Below are 23,054 nucleotides of genomic sequence, written 5' to 3'. Positions count from 1 at the left end.
AGTAATCACTATATTAATAACTCAATACAGCCCAGCTGGTGTAGCTCAGTGGTTGAGCCTTGACCTATGAACCAGGTCTCAGTCAGGGCACATACCCAGCTTACAGGCTCAATCCCCTGAGTAAGGGACATGCAGAAAGCAGTGGATCAATGATTCTCATCATTTATGTTTCTCCCCCTCCCCACCCCAATTCCTCTTTCTACAATCAATAAAAATATATATTTTTTTAAAAAGACCTTACTACAGCCCTGGTTGATTTGTTCAGTGGTTAGGGGTGTCGAACTCAAACAGAGAAGGGGCCAAAATCTAAAATCCAGCCTAAGTCGCGGGCCGAATGGTTTACTGAACAGTCATAAACTGTCATTGTGATGGAAACGCAGCGGAGTGCAGTGATGACAGCATGGTGCGGGCCACATTGCAAGGCCTGGCGGGACGGATTTGGCCCGCGGGCCTTGTGTTTGACACATGTGGGTTAGAGCATCAGCCTGTGGATGGAAGGGTTGCAGGTTTGATTCCTGGTCAAGGGCTTGTACCTCAGTTGCAGGTTCAATCTCCTGTCAAACAGGGCCATGTGGGAGGCAACCAATCAATATGTCTCTCTCACATCAATGTTTCTCTCTCTCTCCCGATCCTGTCTCTCCCCTCCCCTCCACCCTAAAAAACAAAACCAATGAAAAAATAACCTTGGATAAGGATTTAAAGAAAAAAACTTACTACAAAGCTATTATAATCAGTGTGGTACTGGCAGAAGGTTAGACATATAGACCAAGGGAACAGATCTGAGAGTCCAGAAATAAATGCAACTATCTGTGGCCACTGATTTTTAACAAAAATGTGAAGACCATTTAATGGGGCAAAAAGAGTCTTTTCAAGAAATGGTGTTGAAACACTTGGACAATCACACACAAGAAAATGAAGTTGGACCACTACCTCATATCAAATACAGAAATGAAATAAAAATAGGTCAACAATATAAAATATTTAAGAGCTAAATCATAAAGCTCTCAGAAGGCCTGCGGATGAATCTTTATGATGTCTGATTTGGTAATGGATTATCAGATTTGATTATAATCATGACAAACAAAAAGTAGGTAATTTGGACCTTATAAATAAAGAAACTTATGCATCAAAGGGCATTATCAGGATATATTTGGTAAGGGTTAAATATGCAAAATGTATAAATAATTCAACAACAAAAAAGACCAAAAAATTTTTAGTAATTAGTTTATGTGTGCCATGAGATAAAAAAGGTCGAAAATCACTATCTAGAAGATAACAAAATATCTTCATATCCTTGGAGCCAGGAAAGATCTCTTAAACCTTCCTTTCATCAAAAGAGTACTAATAAATAGGGTGAAAATCAAGCCAAAGTGGGATATATTTTTCCAACAAATTTAAATAAACAGCGCTGGTGGGTATGGCTCAGTTGGCAGGGGCACCCTCCTACAAACCAAAAAGTCTCGGGTTCAATTCCTGGCCAGCTTTGGTTGGGGCACCTACAGGTAACCTGTCAACATTTTCTTTCTCTCCCTTTCTCTCTCTCGCTCTCTCTCTCTCCCCCTCTCCATACCCACCCCCCGCTCCCGCCCAAATCCATAGACATATATACTCCAATGTGGATTAAAAAAAAAAAAACTTAAAAAATGTAATTAAACAAAGGGCTTGTATCTAGCATGTACAAAAGCTCCTAAAAACAAAAAAAGAAAAAGCACAAAAACTCCAATAGAAAAAAGGGGCTCATATGCATAAAATATGCAACGCCTATAAATCAGTAATATAGAAAGCTCAATAGTAATAACAAAAAATGCTGGGTGTAAGGAGAGAGAAGACTTCACAAAAGAGGATATCCAAACAGCGAATAAATTTATGAAAAAGTATTAAATCTCATTTGGAATCAAGGAAATGCATCCTATAGGAAGGCTAAAATCAAAGAGGCTATTAATACAAGTGTTGGTGAGAATATAGAGCAATAGGAACCCTCATATTCTATTGATGGGGTGGATACAACCACTTTGAAAACAATTCTGTGTTATCTTGTAAATTTGAATATATATATATATATATATATATATGTGTGTGTGTGTGTGTGTGTGTGTGTGTGTGTATATATATACATATATATATATATATATATATATATGACCCAGTTATTCTACTCCTGGTATATACTCACAGAAATGTACGTGTGCCCCAAGCAACATGTACAAGAATGCTCATGACAGCATTATTCAATACAAATATACAGAAATAAAAACAAAAAAAGTGATAAAATGTACAAATCAGCAACAGTTACATGTGAAAACATTCATGAATCTCCCAAACATAATGCTAATAAACAAGTTAAGCAGAGACTAATATTACTACATAATTCTATTTATATAAAAGTCTAAGAACATGTGTTAAAAGAAAGCATTATAGTCTTTAAAGCCAGGCCAGTGGTTGCTCCAGGAAAGAGGGATAGGAAAGTGGTTGGGAAAAGAAATGGGGTTTCTGGGTTGCTGGCAGTATTCTATTTCTTGATGTGTGGTGTTCATGGAGTGTTTATTTTGTGAGTCATTGAGTTGTACAGTTATATTCTGTGTACTTTCCTGCATCTATTATATTCCAACTTTTAAAAAAGACATTTTATATGCTATATATGAAACCTAGAAATCAATAATTACAAATACTTTAGCTATTAAAATCATATCTGATGACATGATAATTTCCCACATCTTGCAGTTCAGGATCCTTTTTCTAATTAATTAAAATTAATAAAATAAAAAAACTGAGTTTTCAGAATGTTGTGGAAGACATAATTAAATTCATTTAAACTTTCTTTTCCCTATTGTGTTCCATTTACCTTGACCACCTAAAAAAATCTTAGCTTTATGTAGACAAAATAAAATGTACATCATGGAAAATGGTAATATTAAAAAAAAGTTGAAGATGTTTGTTCCTAATACTAAAAATGTTTTTCAGATTTAGAAACAAAGAGGATTAAGACAGAACATATATTTTTATAAAAAATTTGTATACTTCCCCCTCTAAACTAAGAGTTGATTTATCTTTTTATATTCTATATTTTAATAAAACTCAACTTTACAACAGCAATTCTACTGTAAATACAAATTCAGAATCAAATATTTATATTAAGTAACTTAATATCAAATAGATCCCCACTGAATTTAATCATTTATGTAGAACAGCAGTTAAGACATTCTGATTCATTTTTAAGCCAAGTAGTGCCACCAAGTGGTAGCAAATTCTTTTTCCAAAATATTCTTTTTTTTTTTGCTTCTTACGTTTTAAAAATTGTTAACTCTATTACAGATGTTCCCCGTTCTCCCCACCCGTGCCATCCCAAAATACCATTCTGAAGCAATAGAAAATGTTATACTGAAACATAATATTGAAATAAAATCAATCTTTCAATAAATTAAGTAACACTGTAAAATAACTTGGTATAGAAGTTTAAAAGCAAAACAAAAGAAGTCAATCTTTTGTGAACAAAATATGTATTATTATGGACTCACAGCTTCAATGCTAAATTTTTCTTAGAAGTATATAAGTAGTGCTTACTTTTGCTGCTTGTTGTTTTTTTAATTCCATATTTCTTAAAAGACCTGAAGGTTTAATAACAATGTCAGCAGTCTTTAAGTATACAGAGTCAGGAAAGTAGGAAAGGATCTCTGTTCCAGGTTTTTCCTTTGCTTGTAATTCATCTTCCTGTTTCTCTCCCAATTGTCTTCCCTGTATGCATGTTTGTGTCCAAATTTTCCCTTTTCATGCGGGGACCAGTCATAACTGGAATAGGGCCTCACCCTAATGGCCCACCTTTCACTAGATAACCTCTGTGAAGACCTCATCTCCAATTATAATTATTTCATTATCTCTTTTCTCTCACTACTAAAAAGTTTCCTGACTAATGTTTTGTTCACATGCATCCGTGGCATACAAAATGCTACTTAATGTGACTACATTTTTGTGTATTATCATAAGCAGAAAAAAGTGAATTTTTAAAAATGAATGTATCTTGCCGGGACCGGTTTGGCTCAGTGGATAGAGTGTCGGCTTGGGGACTGAAGGGTCCCGGGTTCGATTCCGGTCAAGGGCATGTACCTTGATTTCGGGTATATCCCCAGTAGAGGGTGTGCAAGAGGCAGCTGATCGATGACTTTCATCGATGTTTCTAGCTCTCTCTCTCTCTCCCTTCCTCTCTGTATAAAATAAATAAATTTTTTAAAAAATTAATGTATCTTGGCTTTCTAAGTGGATTTATTGGTTCCTTTCTAATCAATTCTTCAAAACTATACTCACAGTGATCTTTTCAAGTTCATTACTCCTTTGTGGAACAGAATGTTTTCCTCTCCTAGGACAGAGTCACATATCTTACACATAGCTGATATGGCTTTGATGGTCCCTGTCCCAATCTGGTCTCACACTTCACACCAGTTAGTTAGTTACCAGAGATTCAATCACACTGGCCCTCTTTCAAATTTCCCAACATGTTCCTTCTCATCCATTACAGGGCCTCTGCACATGCAGTTTCCTTAGTCTAGCATGCTCTGTACTCTCCAGCCCTTAATCACATACATTTACATAACTTTGAATCATGATCTTCCTTCACATCACAGCTCTAAACAACATTTGCTCTCAGGAACCTTCCTCTAACCTTCTAAATATTAAGTTTCTTTGTCACATGCTTTTGAAGAATTTTGCTTTTGAGATCTAATGCCTTTCAATAATTGCTTATAACTGAATAATGTATTTCTCCCAATGAAACCAATTTCTAAGAGAACTCGAACCATGTCTCTTGCTGTATACACTGTTTTGAACAATTAATAGGTGCTCAAGTATGTAAATGAAGGGATACACACTAAGTCCAGGCTAACTGTAAGAATAATAAAGCCTGTAATCAGTTATAAAAATTTAACACAGCAAACTTTTTAAAAAATTAAATCTTTATTGTTGAAAGTATTACATATCCTCTTTCTCCACACCTCTACCTCTGCCTCACGCCTTCAGCACCCTATTGGCTGTGTCCAAAGGTCACGCATATATGGATACAAGGTCTTTGGTTGATCACTTCCAAGCACCCATCCACCCCCTGCCTTCTCTCCGAGATTCCCCAGTCTGTTACATGCTTCTGTCTCTACCTCTTTCATAAGCTTGTTTTGTTCATCAGATTCCACATATGAGAAAGATTATGTGATATTTGACGTTTTGATTGGTGTATTTCATTTAGCATCCTAGGTGTACCAGTTAATAATGCTGATTTTTTTCAAAAGATGGATTTACACATATGTTGATATATATGTGATTTGATATGTATGCTATTTTGTTGTATTGACAACAAGCTTCAAAACTTCATATGTCAAATTTGCTGAAGGTGTTAACATCATATATATTTTTATACTTAAAAATGTCAAATTTTGGCCAAAAAAATTTTTGGGTGCTGATTTGTATCTTACTTCATTACCAAATTCCTTTATTAAGTTTAGTAATTTTTTTGGTGCAGTCTTTAGGGTTTTCAATGTACAATATAATGTCATCTGTGAATAATAAAGAGTTTTACCTACTTCTTTCCAATCTGGATGCCTTTTATTTTTTTCTTCTTACCCGATTGCTGTGGCTAGGACTTCTAGCACTAACCTGAATAAAAAAGAGGACATTCCTGTCTTATTCGTTTTTAGGGGAAATGGTTTTAGTTTTTGCCCATTGAGGATGATGTTCACTATATGTTTGTTATATATGGCCGTTATTAGGTTGAGGCATGTTCCCTTTATTCCAACTTTGCTGAGATTATCATAAAAAATAGGTGTTGAATTTTGTTGAATGCTTTTTCTACATCTATTGATATGATCATGTGATTTTTGTCTTTCAATTTGTATATATGATGTATTACATTTATTAATTTATGAATATAGTACCAGCCTTGCATCCCTGGAATAATTTCCACTTGGTCACGGTGTATGATCTTTTTAATATATTGCTATATCTGATTTGCTAATATTTTGTTGAGGATTTTTACAACTATGTTAATCAGGGTTATTGGCCTGTAATTTTCTTTCTTTGTAGTATCTTTATCTGGTTTTATAATTAGGTTGCTAGACTATTAAAAAGAGCTTAAAGTGTTCCTTCCTCTTAGATTTTTTGGAAGTTTGAGAATAAGTGTTATTTCTTCTTCGAATGTTTGGTAAAACTTCCCTGTGAAGTCATCTGGACCCAAGCTTTTGTTTGCTGGAGTCCGTCCATCCATTCTTCCCTCCTTCCATCCCTCCCTTCTTATTACTGTTTCTATTTCATCTGTTGTTATTGGCCTATTTAGGTTTTCTGACTTTTCCTGATTCAGTTTTGTAAGGTTGTATTTTTCTAGGAATTTGTCCATTTCATCAAGGTTATCCAGCTTGTAGGCATATAGTTGTTCACAGTATTTTCTTAAAATCTTTTGTATTTCTTTGGTGTCAATTACTACTCCAAATTCATTTCTGATTTTATTTAAGTCCTCTGTTTTTGATGAGTCTGGCTATTGGTTCATCAATCTTGTTTATCTTTGCAAAAGAACCAGCTCTTTGTTTCATTGATTTTATGTGTTTTTTGTTTTGATTTTTTTTTTCTCTGTCACTTACTTCTGTTCTAATTATATTACTTCCTTTCTTCTACATACTCTGGGCTTTCCTTATTTTTCTCTTTCTAATCCTTTAAGTTGTAGGGTTAAATAGTTGTTTAATTATTATTATTATTATTATTATTATTATTATTATTATTATATTATTTTGGAGGCATGCCTGTAGTGCTATGAACTTACTTCTCAAACTTGTTTGGCTGTGCCCAAGAGATTTAGGGTTGTTGTGTGTTCATTTTCATTGATTTTCAGGAAGTGTTTTCTTTTTTATCTCATTGGTAACCCATTCATTGTTTATAGCATGCTATAGTCTCATGTTTGAATGTTTTCACTGTAAGTTGATTTCTAATTTTATTCCATTGTGATGTGAGAAGATGCTTGATATGATCTCAATCTTCTTGAACTTGTAGAGGCTTGTTTTGTATCCCAACATGTGGTCTATCTTTGTGAATGATCCATGTACATTTAAGAATGTACATTCTGCAGTCCTGTGATGAAATGTCCTATAAATGTCAATTAAATCCATGTGATCCAGTGTGTTACTTAGAATCACTGTTTCCTTGTTAATTTTTTGTCTGGAAGATCCATCCAGTGAAGTCAGCAGGATGTATGACTGTATTGCTGTCTATTTCTCCCTTAAAGTTCTCCTGAAGTTTCTTTATATATTTAGGTGCTATTATATTGGGTGCATATGTTTATTATATAATAGTTATATCCTTTTGTTGTATTGATCCTGTTAGTATTATCTAGTTTTCCTTTGTTGTCTCTTGGAATGGGCTTCATTTTGAAGTCTACTCTGTCAGATGAGTATGGCTACCCTAGATTTTTGTTTCCATATTCATGGAAAATTGTTTTCCATTCCTTCACTCTTATCCAGAGTCTTTTGTTCTGAGTTGGGTCTCTTATTGACAACCTATTATTGGGTCATGTTTTTGTATCCATTTAGTACCCTAGGTCTTTTGACTAAAAAATTTAATTCATTTACATTTAAGTTTATTATTGATACTTATTTATTGCTATTTTAATTCTGTATGCCTATGTTTCTCTATATATTCATCTCATTATAGCAGTCCCTTTAGCATTTTTTTTTGCAGTGCTGGTTTGGTGGTGATAAACTCCTTTAGCCTTTTTTTTTTTTTTTTTTTTTTTTTTTTTTTTTTTTTTTTTTTCTTTTTTTTTTTTTTTTTTTTTTTTTTTTTTTTTTTTTTTGGTCTGAGAAGCTCTTTATTTCACCATGTATTTTGAATGGTAGCCTTGCTGAATATTATTAATCTTGGTTTCAGATCCTTGCATTTCATGATCTTGAATACTTCATGCCATTCATGCCCTTCTGGCCTATAGATATTCTGATGAGAAATCAACAGCCTTATGGGAGGAGCTCCTTTGTCTTTAATTTTTGGCAATTATGATGTCTGGGATTGAGCCTGTTTGAGTTCTTCTTGCTTGGCACTGTGCCTCCTGAACTTGTGTGACATTTTCCTTCATTATGTAATGGAAGTTTTTCAGCCATTATTTCTTATCCCTTGCTCACTTCTCCTTCTGACACACCTATTATGTGAATATTGTTATGTTTCTTGTGGTCCCACAGCAATATTAAGGTGTCCTTCATTTTTTTCTTTTTGGTTCTTTGAGTGATCCCCCCTCCCTAATTTGCTGTGTAATCCTTCCACTGTGTTCTTTATTAATGCTGTCTTTCTTCATAGTTTCTCATGCTGTTGAGCATCTTTGCCATCATTACTCTGAACTCTATGTCTGATAAATTTTTTATCTCCATTTCATTTGGAGAATTCTCTTGTTCTTTCATTTGAGGGCTGTTTTCATGTCACCCCATTATGGCTGCCTATTTAGGTTTGTGACTATGTATTAGGTATATCTACTTACACCTCCCAATCTCTAGTGAATGACAGTGTCAAACACTTTCTAATTAGATTAGGCAAAGACTCAAATCCTCCAGAGATCTGCCTTTGTCAGCATACTGACTGTAGTTAGCCATAGGCAATGGTTCATAGATGGGACAAGAGGTTTTCCAAGAAGGTGGGAAAATTGCTTCTGATTGGAGGTTAATTATTATTCTGTCTATTAATGGGCCTCAGGAACACCACATGGTGGAACAAGTGGTTTTCCAATATGGTGGGGCACTGCCACCCCTCGTCCCTAGCAAAATCCATCTGGATAGCAAAGGTCTGACTGAGATATGTCCTGTACAGAGTGAGGGAATGACTCAGCATAGGAAATAGGGTGTCTGCCTTCTCAGTTCTAACCCCAGAGCCCCCAACTCTGGCTTATGCTCACACAGCTCCAGTCCACCCTGCATTCCCTCTGCCAGAGTCCAAGGTGAGTGGCTACATACAAAATTTTGTGCATTGGCTCTTCAAGAGTGCCTGAATTTCCAGCCATCTCTCCCTTGCAGACAGCAACCATGCTGCTTTTCATACCTAGATGTTATGTGGTTATCTTTCTCAGCTCTGATGCTATCTTCTGAGGGGCCCAGCTTGGGGTTTAGGCCACAGAGTTCTCAATGGCTACCTCCCACCGCTGAGATATCTCTCCAGAACTTCGCTGCTGTCAGTGAGAGCCTGGCCATTCCTTTTGTACCTCCGCCCTTCCTATGTGTCTCTATGTGGTCTCCACTTTCCTTCCTTTGTTATTGGGAGTTTTCTCTAGCTAGTCTTCAGTTGATTATTCAGGATGATTTTCTTTTTTTTCTTTTTTTGTATTTTAGTTGTAATTCCAGTTTGATCCTGGGAATGTGTCAGTGTAGCATCCACTTACACCACATCAATTTTTAATTTCCAAAAATGTCTTATTTATTAACTTTTTTAATCCAAACACACTGCATCTTCTGGGTAGACTCTCAATAGCCATCAGTAGAGATCAACCAAAGGACTTGTATGCATACATATAAGCCTAATCAATGGATACAGACAACAGGGGGTGAGGGCATGAGTTGGGGGGTGGAGGAGCAATGTGGTGATAAGGACACATATGCAATAGCTTAATCAATAAAGAAAAATAATAGCCATCAGTGTTTTTACAAAAGCTAAAAGCTCATTTAGTATTTTCACTAACATGAAAAAAGAATACATAATATAAATCTTTGCAACATTTATTGTTCTATCTTTAGCTTTCAGGTGCCTAAACAGCAGTTATCTCCAGATTAAATTATATAATTTTGATATATAGTACAAACCTTATTTCCTTATGACAATATTATAATAAAAAGGATTAAGATAATTATTGTCTTTATGACGTGATAAAAACTCATATCATAAATGATATATAAAAATAAGGTTATAACTCCCTCCTAGTTTTATGACATCTTTTTTCTAAATACTTTAGTATACCTTTCAGATGACACTGATACATACCTACTTGCCAAAGCAAACTAAAAGCTACTTATGTGACAATGCATTATATTGTATTACATTCTAAGAATATGGTTAAATATTCATTTAAAAAATTCCAAGTAATTTTATTAATTCATTAGTTCATTCAATCATACAGAACATTTTTAACTCACTGTTTATAGACTGAATATACCACCCCTACCAAAATATATATTAAAGCTCTAACTTCAAATAGAAAGTAACTATATATGGAGACAAAGCCTTTAAAGAGGTAACTAAGTTAAAAGGAGATTATTAACTAATCCAATCATACTGATATCCTCACAAGGCAGGGGTGGGTAACGTCCAGCCCTTATATGGCCCAAGAAATAATTTGGTCTAGCCGTGCCAAAGTATTAAGGGTGAGTTAATGAAGTATTTGATCAATAATAATTGTGTATGGCCTGAGAATGATGTTATAAATATCCAAATGGCCCTTGGCAGAAAAAAGGTTCCATACCCTGGTAAGGAGAGATTAGAATACACAGAGACCTCAAGGAAGCATTCTCACAGGGAAAAAAAAGGTTGTGTAAAGATAAGAGAAAAAAAAAAAAGTGAAGCCAAGGATAAAGACTTCAGGAGAAAGCTAATCTGCCCTGACTTCCAACTTTTAGAATTGTAAAAAAAAAAAAAATTTCTGTTGTTTAAGCCCTGGTAGTCATATATTCATCCTGACAGAACCAATGAGATGTTTTATATTATACTGATTATAAAGGTTCTATTCTACTGTAATATATGCTACATACTATGACTTAAAAAAGAATCTGTGTGCATATGAGCAAGCATGCCTAAAAAAACAATTTAGTATTGCATACCCTTATTACTACAACCCTATGAAGCAATGAGATGAATCTCTACTGTACCTGGATAAGTACCTAAGTCGATTTCCTCAATGATCAAAAGAGAACAACTTAGCTAATATATACCTGATACATAAAACATGTATCTCCTTTCAACCTATAATATACAAAACTTATATTTAGGCCCTTGCAAATTATCTTAACTAAAATAGTTTGCCAATGCTTGGCCAGAATGGCTCAGATGGTTGAGTATTGTCTCCTGCACCAGAAAGTTGCCAGTTTGATTCATGGTCAAAGCACCTACCTAGATCATTGATTTGATCCATAGTTGGGGAGCACAGGGAAGGGAACTGATTAATGTTTCTCTCTCACTTCAATGTCTCTCTCTTTGCATGTCCTTGGCTGAGGATTAAAAAATAATTTTATATCAATTAGTCAATCAAACATTTCCAAACTACTCCCTTTAAGAAAAAAAAAAAAAAGTTTCCACTTGTCCTTTTCTATGGCTGAGAAAATTATGGACTAGTGGTCAGGAACCTAGCTATGCTTCAGAAAAACTTGCCCTTTCAAAAACACAGATTGGAGAACTTCTTTTCTGAAATTTCTGATTCAGTATTGCTAATATCCATAATTTGTTTGTTTTTAAGTACAAAATAAATGAAAAACATCCAATGCTCATGGACTTGGAGACATAATAATGTTAAAATGTCAATACTACAGAAAGCTGACTTAACGCAACCCATATCAAATTCCCAATGGAGTTTTTTGCAGACAGAAAAATTAACCCTAAAGTCACAAGCAATCCCAAATAACTGAAACTGAAACAATCTTTAAAAAGAACAAAGTTGCAGATTTTACAATTCCTTATTTCAAAACTTACTACAAAGCCATAATAATCAAAACCGTGTGGTACTGGCATAAAGACAGACATACAGATTAATGGAATTCAAGAGAGAGCCCAGAAATACATCCTCAAATATAAGGTCAAATGATTTTTGGCCAGGATGCCAAGACCATTTGTTAGGGAATGAACAATCTTTTCAACAAATGGTGCTGGGAAAACTAGAAAACATATGCAAAACAGTGAAGCTGGACTCTTAGCTTACATCATGCTTTGGTTTGAATGGTAGTGTTTCCACAAAATTTGTATGTTAAAATCTTAATGCTCAATGTAATGGCATTAGGAGATAGGGCCTTCAGAGTGATTAGTGAGGAAAGAACCCTCATCAATGAGATTAATGCCTTTATAAAAGAAGGTATAAAGAAGGTATACCCCTTCTGCCATGTAAGGACACAACAAGTAGTCTACAACCCAGAAAAGGGCCCTGGGAACGTTTGGCCATGTTAGCACACTGATCTCAGGACTTCCAGCCTGTAGAATTGTGAGAAATAAATTTTTGTCTTATCAACTACCCAAAATATGTGTTTATTTTGTTATACCAGCCCAAATGGACTAAGATAAACCATATACAAAAATTAATTCAAAATGGATTGAAGACATAAACATGAGAGCCAAAACTTTAAAACTGGTAAAATAAAACAAAGGAAAAAAGTTTCATGACAGTGGATTTGGCAATGTTTTCTTGGATGTGACACCAAAAGCAATGCAATAAAAGCAAAAATAGAGAAATGGGACTATATCAAACTTAAACACTTCTTTGAATCAAAGGAGATACATAATAAGAGTGAAAAGGCAACTTACGGAATGAGAGAATATATTAGTAAATCATATATCTGATAAGGGGTTAATATCTTGAATATATAAGGAACTCTGTGACACATGATATATATTTGGTCTCTGCTCCTCATTCCTAACAAAGCACTCTTAAAATCTCCCTTGTAATTTCCTGAATGATAAGAAAATCTTATACAGACCTCCTAAATCCTTTGGAATTTCCTTAGTGATAAGAGGATCTTTTGTTCTAAGGAAGCTATGGTACTCTGGATGGGTGCGGACTGGTCACCAGAAAGACTAAGCTGTGATTAGACGCTTGGAATTTTCTAGCCTCCACCCCTAATCCTCTGGGGGAGGAAAAAAGACTACACCTTGAGTTAATAACAGATTGTGCCTATGTGATGAAGAACCCTTAAAACTTCCCAATTTTTTACATATTTTGTTTCATACCCCTTAAGCAACAATATTCTAGAAATTTCCATATTTCAATGGCAAACATCCCTCCAGACTAAATATGTACCTAGAAACAAATTTTTAAAAGTCCTGTCAACATCATCACTGTCAGCACAATAGGTATTGAACTGCAGTTACTACTAAGGTAGAGATCTTCAAAGAGAGCCAATAAATCAGAAATATTTCTTTAACCTATAGATTTGGTGCACCTGTTTACCTGTGGTAGTTGTGACTGTGCTCTTGCTTCTATCTCCTACTACAAAGACTAGTTAGGCATATTCTAAGACATTAGAAGCAGTAGACAAGACAAATAAATATCAACGTTGAAGTTTTATTGTTATAAGTAAAATTAAATTGAAATGTATGTATCTGTAAAATTTCTTAGATCTTTTAAAAAAACAATAGGTAAACTATTCTAAGTCACCTTTGTCATTCAGAACATTAGAAAACTATCTACACTAATAAAAGAGAAACACGCAAATTGAACATCCCTCCACTATGCCCACCAGCCAATCAGAGAGAGTATGCAAATTAACCCAACAACTATGGTGATTAATTAGCATAAGCAGGCGCAGAGTGAAGACTGAAGACAGCGTAGAAGGAAGCCAAGCGCTGCAGAAGGGAGCGAAGCTTCGGAGAAGCAAGTGGGGTGGCGGAGATAGGCGGGAAGCAAGCAGGGCGGTGGAGAAGCCCTATTCTTGCAGGAATTTTCCTGCAATGGGCCTCTAGTCTCTTTATAACAGATGCTATATTCATGGTATACCAACTAATTATATATGCCACTATTTTTGTAAAAGGCAAATAATTTAAAGATGTTAAACCTAATGGATTTATGAAAATAATCTTATACAGAATAAATAAAATGCAGTAATTAACGTGAGTTATAATCATGCCTCATGCCACTTTCAGTCTATATTTATCTCCCCACTGCTCATTACAACTATAAAACCAGGAATAAAACAAAAAGATAATTAAAGGAGAAATCTGAAAGAAGTCAAGAGGAAGATGAACTTGTTAGGGACCTTGAGACTAGAGGATAGTAGAACACCTTATGGCTCTTAACAGAAGGTTGCCCAGGGTCACTGTTTTCTATTAAAGCACCAGAAAGTAGCCCAATTAGGCTCATTCCTTCCCTGTACTGTTCAGTAGTCCAAACCAGATAAACTTAGCAGAAGCAGCAAGAGTTATTGGAAGCTCTGCTGATAATCAATGCATTATCCTCTATTGCCAGGTAAGAGATTGCTTTCCTCCACTGAGAAGCAGTGTGTAGGTGGGGAGCCTTAGTAACGAGATCCCACCACAACCACAAGCAGCGAATCCACAACATACCCTTTATCTTTCCAGAGATTACCTTCCCTCACTTAACGGCAACAAGTGGCCTAGTCTGGGAAAGTATCTTCCACTTCCTAAAGTAACACCAGTAGGGGAAGCCTCAGGGGCATAAAATAAATCAACTAAGTTGAACCTTCAGTTGTTTTGGATGTTATGGATGAACTTCACACTCTTAAGTATAATACTGTCATATGTAAATTAATGATAAGCATAGATCCTTTCAGAGTATAATTTATTTCTTGGTGGGTCCAAAATTAGAGTAGTTTTAAAAGTTTGAAAAACAGAACAAAGGAAGAGTTCAAACAATGAATTCTAAGCTACAGTAGAGTGTAAACTTTGATAAAATTGGGGGGGGGACGTCAGTAATTTTGACAGCATGGACATCTAGATGAGTGAAACTGTTATACAAAGTAATTTCTGGAAATTAAAATTTAATTCACATTCCCTCTGTCTACATTTCCCCTAGGTCTTCCTACAATCAAAATTCTATTCTTTCCTTCAGGGCCCAACTGAAACATCACCTTCCTTCTATGAAGCCTTTCCTGATCTTGTCTTTCAAAATTCCCTCCTTAGTCCTATTATATTTCTCTTTACATCTGACAGTATTCTGTTCATAACTTATAACATAATTCGTTATATGGCATTAAGAATTCTAATTAGCTATGAATACTTAAATGTAGCATAGTGCCTAGACATCCAATTTCAATAGACTTACTCAATGCCTTGTTTTAATTAGCAGCTTTATTTACAGTTTAAACTTACCATTAAAAGTTCAACCTAAAGCAACAGCAAATTTTTTTGTTTGACAGGACAGTTTTATAATTTCCTGTTCACACATTAGAATGACATTTGCCACTTAACTAATATTTAACAGTGAAGTTGAAAACCACTTCAGATTTGGGTTGAAATTTTTATAATAAATACAGGCACAGATGGAACTTTCTTTGGAAAAATAGACTGACCACTTGGCTTAAAAACGTACTAATGCAGCCTACTTAACCCTTTCAATAAATAAAACAACACAGTAAAACCAAGAATGAATTTTAAGAGATGAAAACAATATAAATACAAACATATCCAGTAATAAAGGCATCACACTGGGAAATACTGTACAAAAAATAAGCCCCAAAGAGGCAGAATCTTAATCCTTAAAAATAACTCAGAGGAAACTATTATATGTTAAGGATTTTTTTCAGTTCTTTTTTCAGTTCTTAAATTTAATAATTTCTAGAATTAAAGAATTTTAGAAACAGGAGATCATAGACTTTAAAGCTGATTTCAGACAAATAATTACAGCTTATAATACATGTTAAAGACAACAAAAGTATAATCATAACGAAGGAAAGTTTTCTTAATGCTCAGGTGGCATGCTGTTAGTCCAGATTTAATAAACCTAATACTCAGTAATGGCTTTTATTTTCTTTCTATTTATGTACATGTTATGCTAACATTTGTTTGTGACAATTATAAAGAAATTCATTATTAGGAAATATTTATCCTTAATAAATATGAAGAAAACAAAGAAAGCTATTTGCTCACATATCAGAATATGTAGCTTTTATTAAAATCTAGTTATTCAGCCGAAATCGGTTTGGCTCAGTGGTAGAGCGTCGGTCTGCGGACTGAAAGGTCCAGGGTTCGATTCCCGTCAAGGGCATGTACCTTGGTTGCGGGCACGTCCCCGGTAGGGGGTGTGCAAGAGGCAACTGGTCGATGTTTCTCTCTCATCGACATTTCTTGCTCTCTATCCCTCTCTCTTCCTCTCTGTGAAAAATCAATAAAATATGTTTAAAAAAAATTTAGTTATTCAATATTAAAAACTAAATGCAGTACTTAAACCATGAAAGTATGTTAATTGATGGATTTAATAATAAAATGAAGGTGACATGTCAAACCTTTGAAAAACATCACAATTAGCCAAAACCGGTTTGGCTCAGTGGTAGAGCGTCGGTCTGCGGACTGAAGAGTCCCGGGTTCAATTCCAGTCAAGGGCATGTACATTGGTTGCGGGCACATCCCTGGTAGGGGGTGTGCAAGAGGCAGCTGGTTGATGTTTCTCTCTCATCAACGTTTCTAGCTCTCTATCCCTCTCTCCTCTCTGTAAAAAAATCAATATAATATATTTATTAAAAAAAAGAAAAGAAAAACATCACAATTAAAGAAATTCACAAATAAATATACTTTTCACTGATTAGACTGACAAGAATTAAAACACAAATAAACATTTAGCATAGTGTGGGGAAATAGATATTCTCAAAAACTGCTAATAAGAATGTTATGGTACAATCTCACTGCAATTTTGTAATATATATCATACATTAAAGGGCACATACAGGGACCCAGGAACCCATTACTACAAATTACCATACAGACATTCTCACATAATCCCAATAATATAGTCAAGAATATTTATTGCAGTATTGCTTACATAAGCAAAAAAACTCTGAGATTTACCCAATTATCCAAACAGTTGTATTATATATAATGTATATAGGAAAAAATGTCCAAGATATATTGCTAAATGGAAAGAGAAAGATGCACAATACATACAAGCTATTTTTGATAACTTATGGGAGCACAGTGCTGGGAGAAAAGAGTTTTGCTTATTTTTAAACATTTCTGTACTATTTGCTCACATATATAAGGATATATGACTTTTATTTTAAAATACAATTTTGAAAATACTGAATGTTGCTTGGCAATGTATTTGAGAACAGGCAAATGTACACTGTACAATGTAATCAAGAGTGAAGAACAAATAACCTTATTAATTAAGAGGTGGTTTGTTTGTTTTTTATATTACAACAAAGGAAAACACATCTACAGTGCTACTAAAGTGAAATGCAGAAAATTTGGAAATGAAGAAAATTAACCTAAAAAAAACACACTTTCATGAAGAACTTCAAATCCTTGGAGTTAGAAATTCTGCAAAATAGAAAAGCTTAACAGCAGTTGACTAAAATATTCTAGCACAAAATAAAGAGGAAGAGTCTGAAATTCAAATATACCTATTAACCTCTGGGGGAGGGGAACGGACAAGTCTGAAATCTTATAAAGACACTAAGTCAAGCAATCACAAGATTAAATTTCTCTGAATACTCATAATTTATCAACAAAAAAACTAAACACATTTAACATCCAGGATGAAATAAAATTGGGTCCTACATTCAATAAGAATCTGTGTCTAAGAAAACCCTTGTAGAGAGACAGAAGAACAGCATGAGATGGGGTCAACATCCAAGTCTGTGTTCAACCTTTATGGCAGAAGCTGCAGAGAGGAAAAGCAACAAATTGATCCCAGTGGGAAAGAACCTCTCCTCGCTTTAGACTTGCTAGAAGGCAATCAAGCTTCAGGCATAAAAACTCCCCAGCCGACTACGATAGCCAACCCAACTAGCCAAATTTCAAATATGGAAGAAAACTACTGCGAAATGCTTTAAAGTTTTATAAAGTTTCATTTCTTAAGAAAATATAGGGAGAGATAAATGGTGATGGAAGAAGACTTGACTTGGGGTGGTGAACAGATAATACAATATACAGACAATGTATTATAAAACTATACGCCTAAAACTTATGAAATTTTATTAACCAATGTCACACCAATAAGTTCAATAAAAAAAATACTTATGTATATTACAGATCTATAATGATAAAACACACTTTTTAAAACTACTTTTCAGCAAGCAGCAAGTTTCCTAAGCTATAGGAAATGAAAATGTTATCACAATTCCAGACTATAATTCAATTCCTTCCTCCACTCCAACAGTTTTTACCCTGAGGAAAATGAGGCAGTTTTTTTTACTTCTCACAGAAGTGACCATTCTTCCTAATCTTCTACTTCTATTAGTCTAACACATCTTTTTAAATTTTTAGAGAAATAATTATTACAAACTAGTACAAAAGAAATAAGTAATATAAATACTATTAGTAACAAATACACCAATTTCCATAACATGGATTAATACCTTCATTTAGAAAGAGTAATCAAGATCAATAATGATTAGCTATTTTATTCCAACTAGACTGAAAGAAGACAGGGGATATTTTATTTGTCTTCTAAAATGTCTATAACGTTCCCTCTATGTTGCTCTCAAAGGCTCCTTCATACAGCTCAACAGCAATTGAAGTGCTAAAGCCCCATCTTATGCCAGTAAATATTCTGAATCTCTATTTGTCTTAGAGATATCTTTTCATTGTTCTATGTTTAACAAACATTCACTAAGTACTGTGCTGAGATAAATAAGACATGGAAGGTATCTACAATACCTTCAAAGAGCTCACAATCTAGTAAAGAAAAATGACTATTGTGGTATGGCCAGGTCTGGCTCAAAAACAAAATGATGCTTGAGATGGACTATTTCAGGAGATAAGCTAATGAGGGAGGGACATTGACAATTGGGGAGGCAAATGGTTGGGGAAGACTGACAACATATACTTAGGATTAAACCTAAGAATATAAAACATCATATTTTGTTTACTCAGATACTACTCGGCATTCTGAATCAGCTACAGTGATAACATTATATACCATATTATAAAGCTTACATTTCATTGTACAGGTGATGAAGAAAATGAAGGGAAAACTAGAGGACGAAAAGCAGTGTTGAATGTTGGCACTCAGAGAATCCAATAAAAAAATTACAGACAGTGGATAAAAAATTTGTAGTATTTTTACATAGAATATTACTCAACATTAAAAAAAAAATGAACTACTGATACAACAACCTGGAGGAATTTCAAAAGCATTATGTTGTATGAAAACTAAAAACAAAAGAATACAGAATATATAATTTTATATACACAAAGTTCAAGCAAAACTAAGCTGTGCTGACAGAATTCAGAATGATGCTTACCTCAGGGAGAAAAGCTATTGGATTTGGAAGGGAAAGAACAAGAGGAACTTTCTGGGACAATAAAAATATTCTGCATCTTGATCTGGATGGTGGTTATATATATAAACACATATGTAAAAACTCATTCAGTTCTGTACTTTAAAGTTTCCATATTTTACCATACATACATTAGAACCTAATATAAAAAGAAAATTGCACATATAATTGGAGTGGGATAAGGTTAGAGTAAACTAAACTAGCATCATCCCTTGAGTAATACCTAACTTACAAGAAATCAGAATAAAGTCTCTAATAAAACCTGTATATTCAACTAGCAAACAAAATCCCTGTAAGACCTTAAATACAGAAGCTTCTCTCCTTCGGGAAGATATGCAGGCAAATGTTCCTTATAATGCATGCTAGCAAAATAAAATGCATTTCCAAATAAAAAGAAATAGCTCCCTATTAACAAAAAAATAGTTTCTATATTGCAGTTACCTATCTCATAGGAGGTAATATAAAGATTAATAAGGCACAAGTATCACTTAATATAATACACAGCCAATAAATACTCTTCAAACTACCATTACTATTATCCTATACTACTGTGTTTCCCCGAAAATAAGACATCGTCCGAAAATAAGACCTGGCGCATGGAAAGATAAGACATCCCCTGAAAATAAGACCTAGCGCATCTTTGGGAGCAAAAATTAATATAAGACACTGTCTTATTTTTGGGAAAACAGGGAAGATGCCCAATGCACAAAAATTTGTGCAGGATGGGCCTTCCTTATCCTGGCTGCCGGCACAGTCTTTGCTCCAGCCTGGAGCCACCTTTCTGCCTTCGCTCCATTGGAGCTGCCTTTCCACCTTCCCACAATGCCCAGAGTCCAGAGGAGCTGGAGCGGTGTCAAATGCAGTGAGTGTCCTGCCCCCGGCCACTGGGCGCCTGTGTATGCAAATTAACCCACCATCTTTGCATACTCACTCCTGACTGGCTGTTGGGGATCACAAAGGTATGGTCAATTTGCATCTTTCCCTTTAATTAGTGTAGATAATAAAACCCTAATATGAAAATTGACAGAAGGCAGAATAACCAGTCACTATGACACACACTGACCACCAGGGGGTAGACACTCAATGCAGGAGCTGCCCCCTCATGGTCAGTGCACCAGAAGCTGGGCTTATGGTTGGCGGGCACAGTGGCAGTGATGAGAGCCTCTCCTGCCTCTGCAGCAGCGCTAAGGATGTCCGACTACAAGCTTAGGCCTGCTCCCTCTGGACATCCCCCAAAGGCTCCCGTACCGCAAGATGATGCAGGCTGGCTGAGGGGACAACCCCCCACTGCACCAATTTTGTGCACCAGGCCTCTAGTTATTATATAATAGCAATAAGAGGGAAACTGCTTAAATTATTCTAAACCACTTATTGAGAATACATTATTTAACTGCACATTACTGAATTATAGCACTTCTCATACAAAGCTTTTTTTTTTTTTAAACTTTGAAATCAGCAAGTTTCTGATAGCTGAATCATCTGTCAGATTAGAAAAAGGTCAAGTTAATATTGTAGTTAATGTAATTTTATCAAAGTATTCTTAATTTATATTTTGAAACTATATACACTTAACAAATACACATTAAATAAATGTCTATTTTTTAACATTTCAACAGTTTATATTATTAAAAAGCGTTCTTTCAGATACCAGACCAAAAGTACAAGGCCAAAATTTAATTTTTGGAAAGTCAACAGTCTTAAAAATAATAAAATGAAAGCAAATAAGAATGCTAAATTTAAAAAACAGAGAATCCCATAAGAAAAATATTAAGCCATTCATTTAGAATTCTGAATATTATATTAAAAATCATAATTTGGATACTTTAACCAATTTGTGAAGTACTTTATTAAGGGAAATAAGAAAATAAAGTTCGCAAAAGCTACTCAAGTACTATAATCTACAAGAAAAGAACAGTGAAGCAACCTAATAAACCTTTTATTAACTCTGATTTTCTAAACTTGTTTTGTAGTCATTGAAAACTGCACATCTAAGTTATAAAAGAGGAAATTATTCAGTTTCATAATTTGATTGTTGTATTTTTCTCCCACCAAATCAATTGGATCAAGTGCATCAAAAAGTCAATTCTTTATATTTCTGAATTTCATTAAAAAACTCATTGATTCTGGACTAGAAGGCAGTTAAAATTTTTTTTGGTATTATTCCTAATTTGGTATGTACTATTTAAAAAAAAAAGTAGTATTCTACTTACCTAGATTTTGTCTTATTAACATCTTGCTGCAGGAACAATCTCATTCAAAATTAAATCAAACCTGAAAGAATACAGGTAAAACCATCAATTAGTTTTCTGTTCCAGATATGAATAATTACATCTATGACACCCAATGCTTTTAAATTAAAAACTGAAAATCAAAATTTTTCTTGGTAAGATATCTATCTGAAAAATTGTTCAACTAAAACATGAGTAATTAAACCTTCATGGAATTTGCTAAGTCCCATTATTTTTTTTAAAAAAATAACCTATTTAAATGAGAAATATTTTCTCGTTCTCTTCGAAATATTTTACAAAATTTGTTGTAATAACTTTAATAGTATGTCAATAGCTATAATTAAAATCAGAATTTGTTCATAAAACATACTATCTAATCAATGTTTACCTAATGGTATTATGTACATATAAAAAAATGCCAACTATCATAGTTGAAGAAAAAATACAGAATAAGATACATAAAAGTATATACTAATAGTAGCTATAATAATGGATAACACTGATTTGCTACTTTAATAAATACCAAAAATCATTACAGAAAATAGCATATACTAATACTCTACTTCCTCAATTTAATCTAGTATAATGTAACCTTCACCCCAACACTCCACTGAAAATTTACTTGTAAAAAAAACTACTTATCTCTAATTTTATCACATTCTATAAATTCTGAAGACTCATTATATCCTACCCTGAACTCTAAACATGACTTTCCCCTGCCTGAAACAGACTTGTAACTCGTCTGAATTCTTACTCTCAAAAAACTGCACCAGCTTACCAATTGCCATTCATACCAAGATTACTATAACTGTTCTATTTCCAAACTATCTTCTCAAATTCATCCTTTCCAGAACTATAAAAGTAATCCTTTTGCAGATGTCATATCTATGCTTCAAGTCCTTCAATAGTTCCATCAGTGACCTCACCTCTATTTATCCTTAATTTTTACTGTCACTTTTACCCTGTGCTTCTACTACACTAAATTCTTCATACCTTTCACATGGTTTACTATACCTACTATCTAACTTCACTAATATCTTTTAACTAGTTTTTCAATTAATTATCCCAGTCACCGTGACAAATCCTTCCTTAATTTCTTCAGCTATGTATAGCTGTGTTTCTCAACTGCTATAGCAACTAGTAACAGTTCTGTATCAACCCTATTGGTTTACTTGTGCATTTTCTGAACTACAATGTGGACAAAAATTCATTTATCTAATTTTAGCATTTTCACTGGATGAGCACATTATAAAAGCATAACAATGTAGACCGACTACAGAAATTTTGTGTTGTATCCTAAAATGTACATAGGAATATAGAAATAAAACAAGTAAAATTCAGGCTGAATTGTTACATTTTCAAAGATCGGAGGGAAAAAATTCACATAATTTCTGGATCTAGTCATGTTACTTTATGAAATAACTATGGCTAAGTGAAAATATGATTGGCAAAAATCAGCCAAGTAAAATCTTTCATTGGAAAGGGATGAATTATTTCTAGAGCCTTCAGAGAGAATAACCCTGCTGACACCTTAATTTCTGCCCAGTGATACTGATTTCAAACTTCTGGGTGATCACCCCTAACTGCCCCTCTGCCAGCCTGGTCACCCATAACTGTCCCCTCAGTGGCTTGGTTGCCACTCACTACCCACCCTGCTGGCATAGTTACCCTCAACTGAACCCCC

The 23,054-nt window shown here is 34.4% G+C and overlaps 1 protein-coding gene across 6 annotated transcripts in view; it reads right to left on the bottom strand.

Annotated features, from left to right (window-relative positions):
- ZNF644 (zinc finger protein 644) overlaps positions 1-23,054 on the bottom strand; it is a 100,003-nt gene that overhangs the window by 44,606 nt on the left and 32,343 nt on the right. For 5 of the 6 annotated variants that reach the window (XM_036444284.1, XM_036444278.2, XM_036444281.2 and 2 more), the window contains exon 2: positions 21,353-21,413. The exons of the other annotated variant lie outside the window; for it this stretch is intronic. In XM_036444284.1, the coding sequence (XP_036300177.1) occupies positions 21,353-21,374 (22 nt within the window). In that variant the 5' untranslated portion in view covers positions 21,375-21,413. The remainder of the gene's footprint in view (positions 1-21,352; positions 21,414-23,054) is intronic. 6 annotated transcript variants of the gene reach the window in all.

This window comes from Pipistrellus kuhlii, unplaced genomic scaffold (assembly GCF_014108245.1).
Source record: "Pipistrellus kuhlii isolate mPipKuh1 unplaced genomic scaffold, mPipKuh1.p scaffold_m20_p_2, whole genome shotgun sequence".
Taxonomy (NCBI): Eukaryota; Metazoa; Chordata; class Mammalia; order Chiroptera; family Vespertilionidae; genus Pipistrellus; species Pipistrellus kuhlii.
Note: the sequence above shows the minus strand (reverse complement) of the source record. Positions and strands in the feature narration are given on the sequence as shown.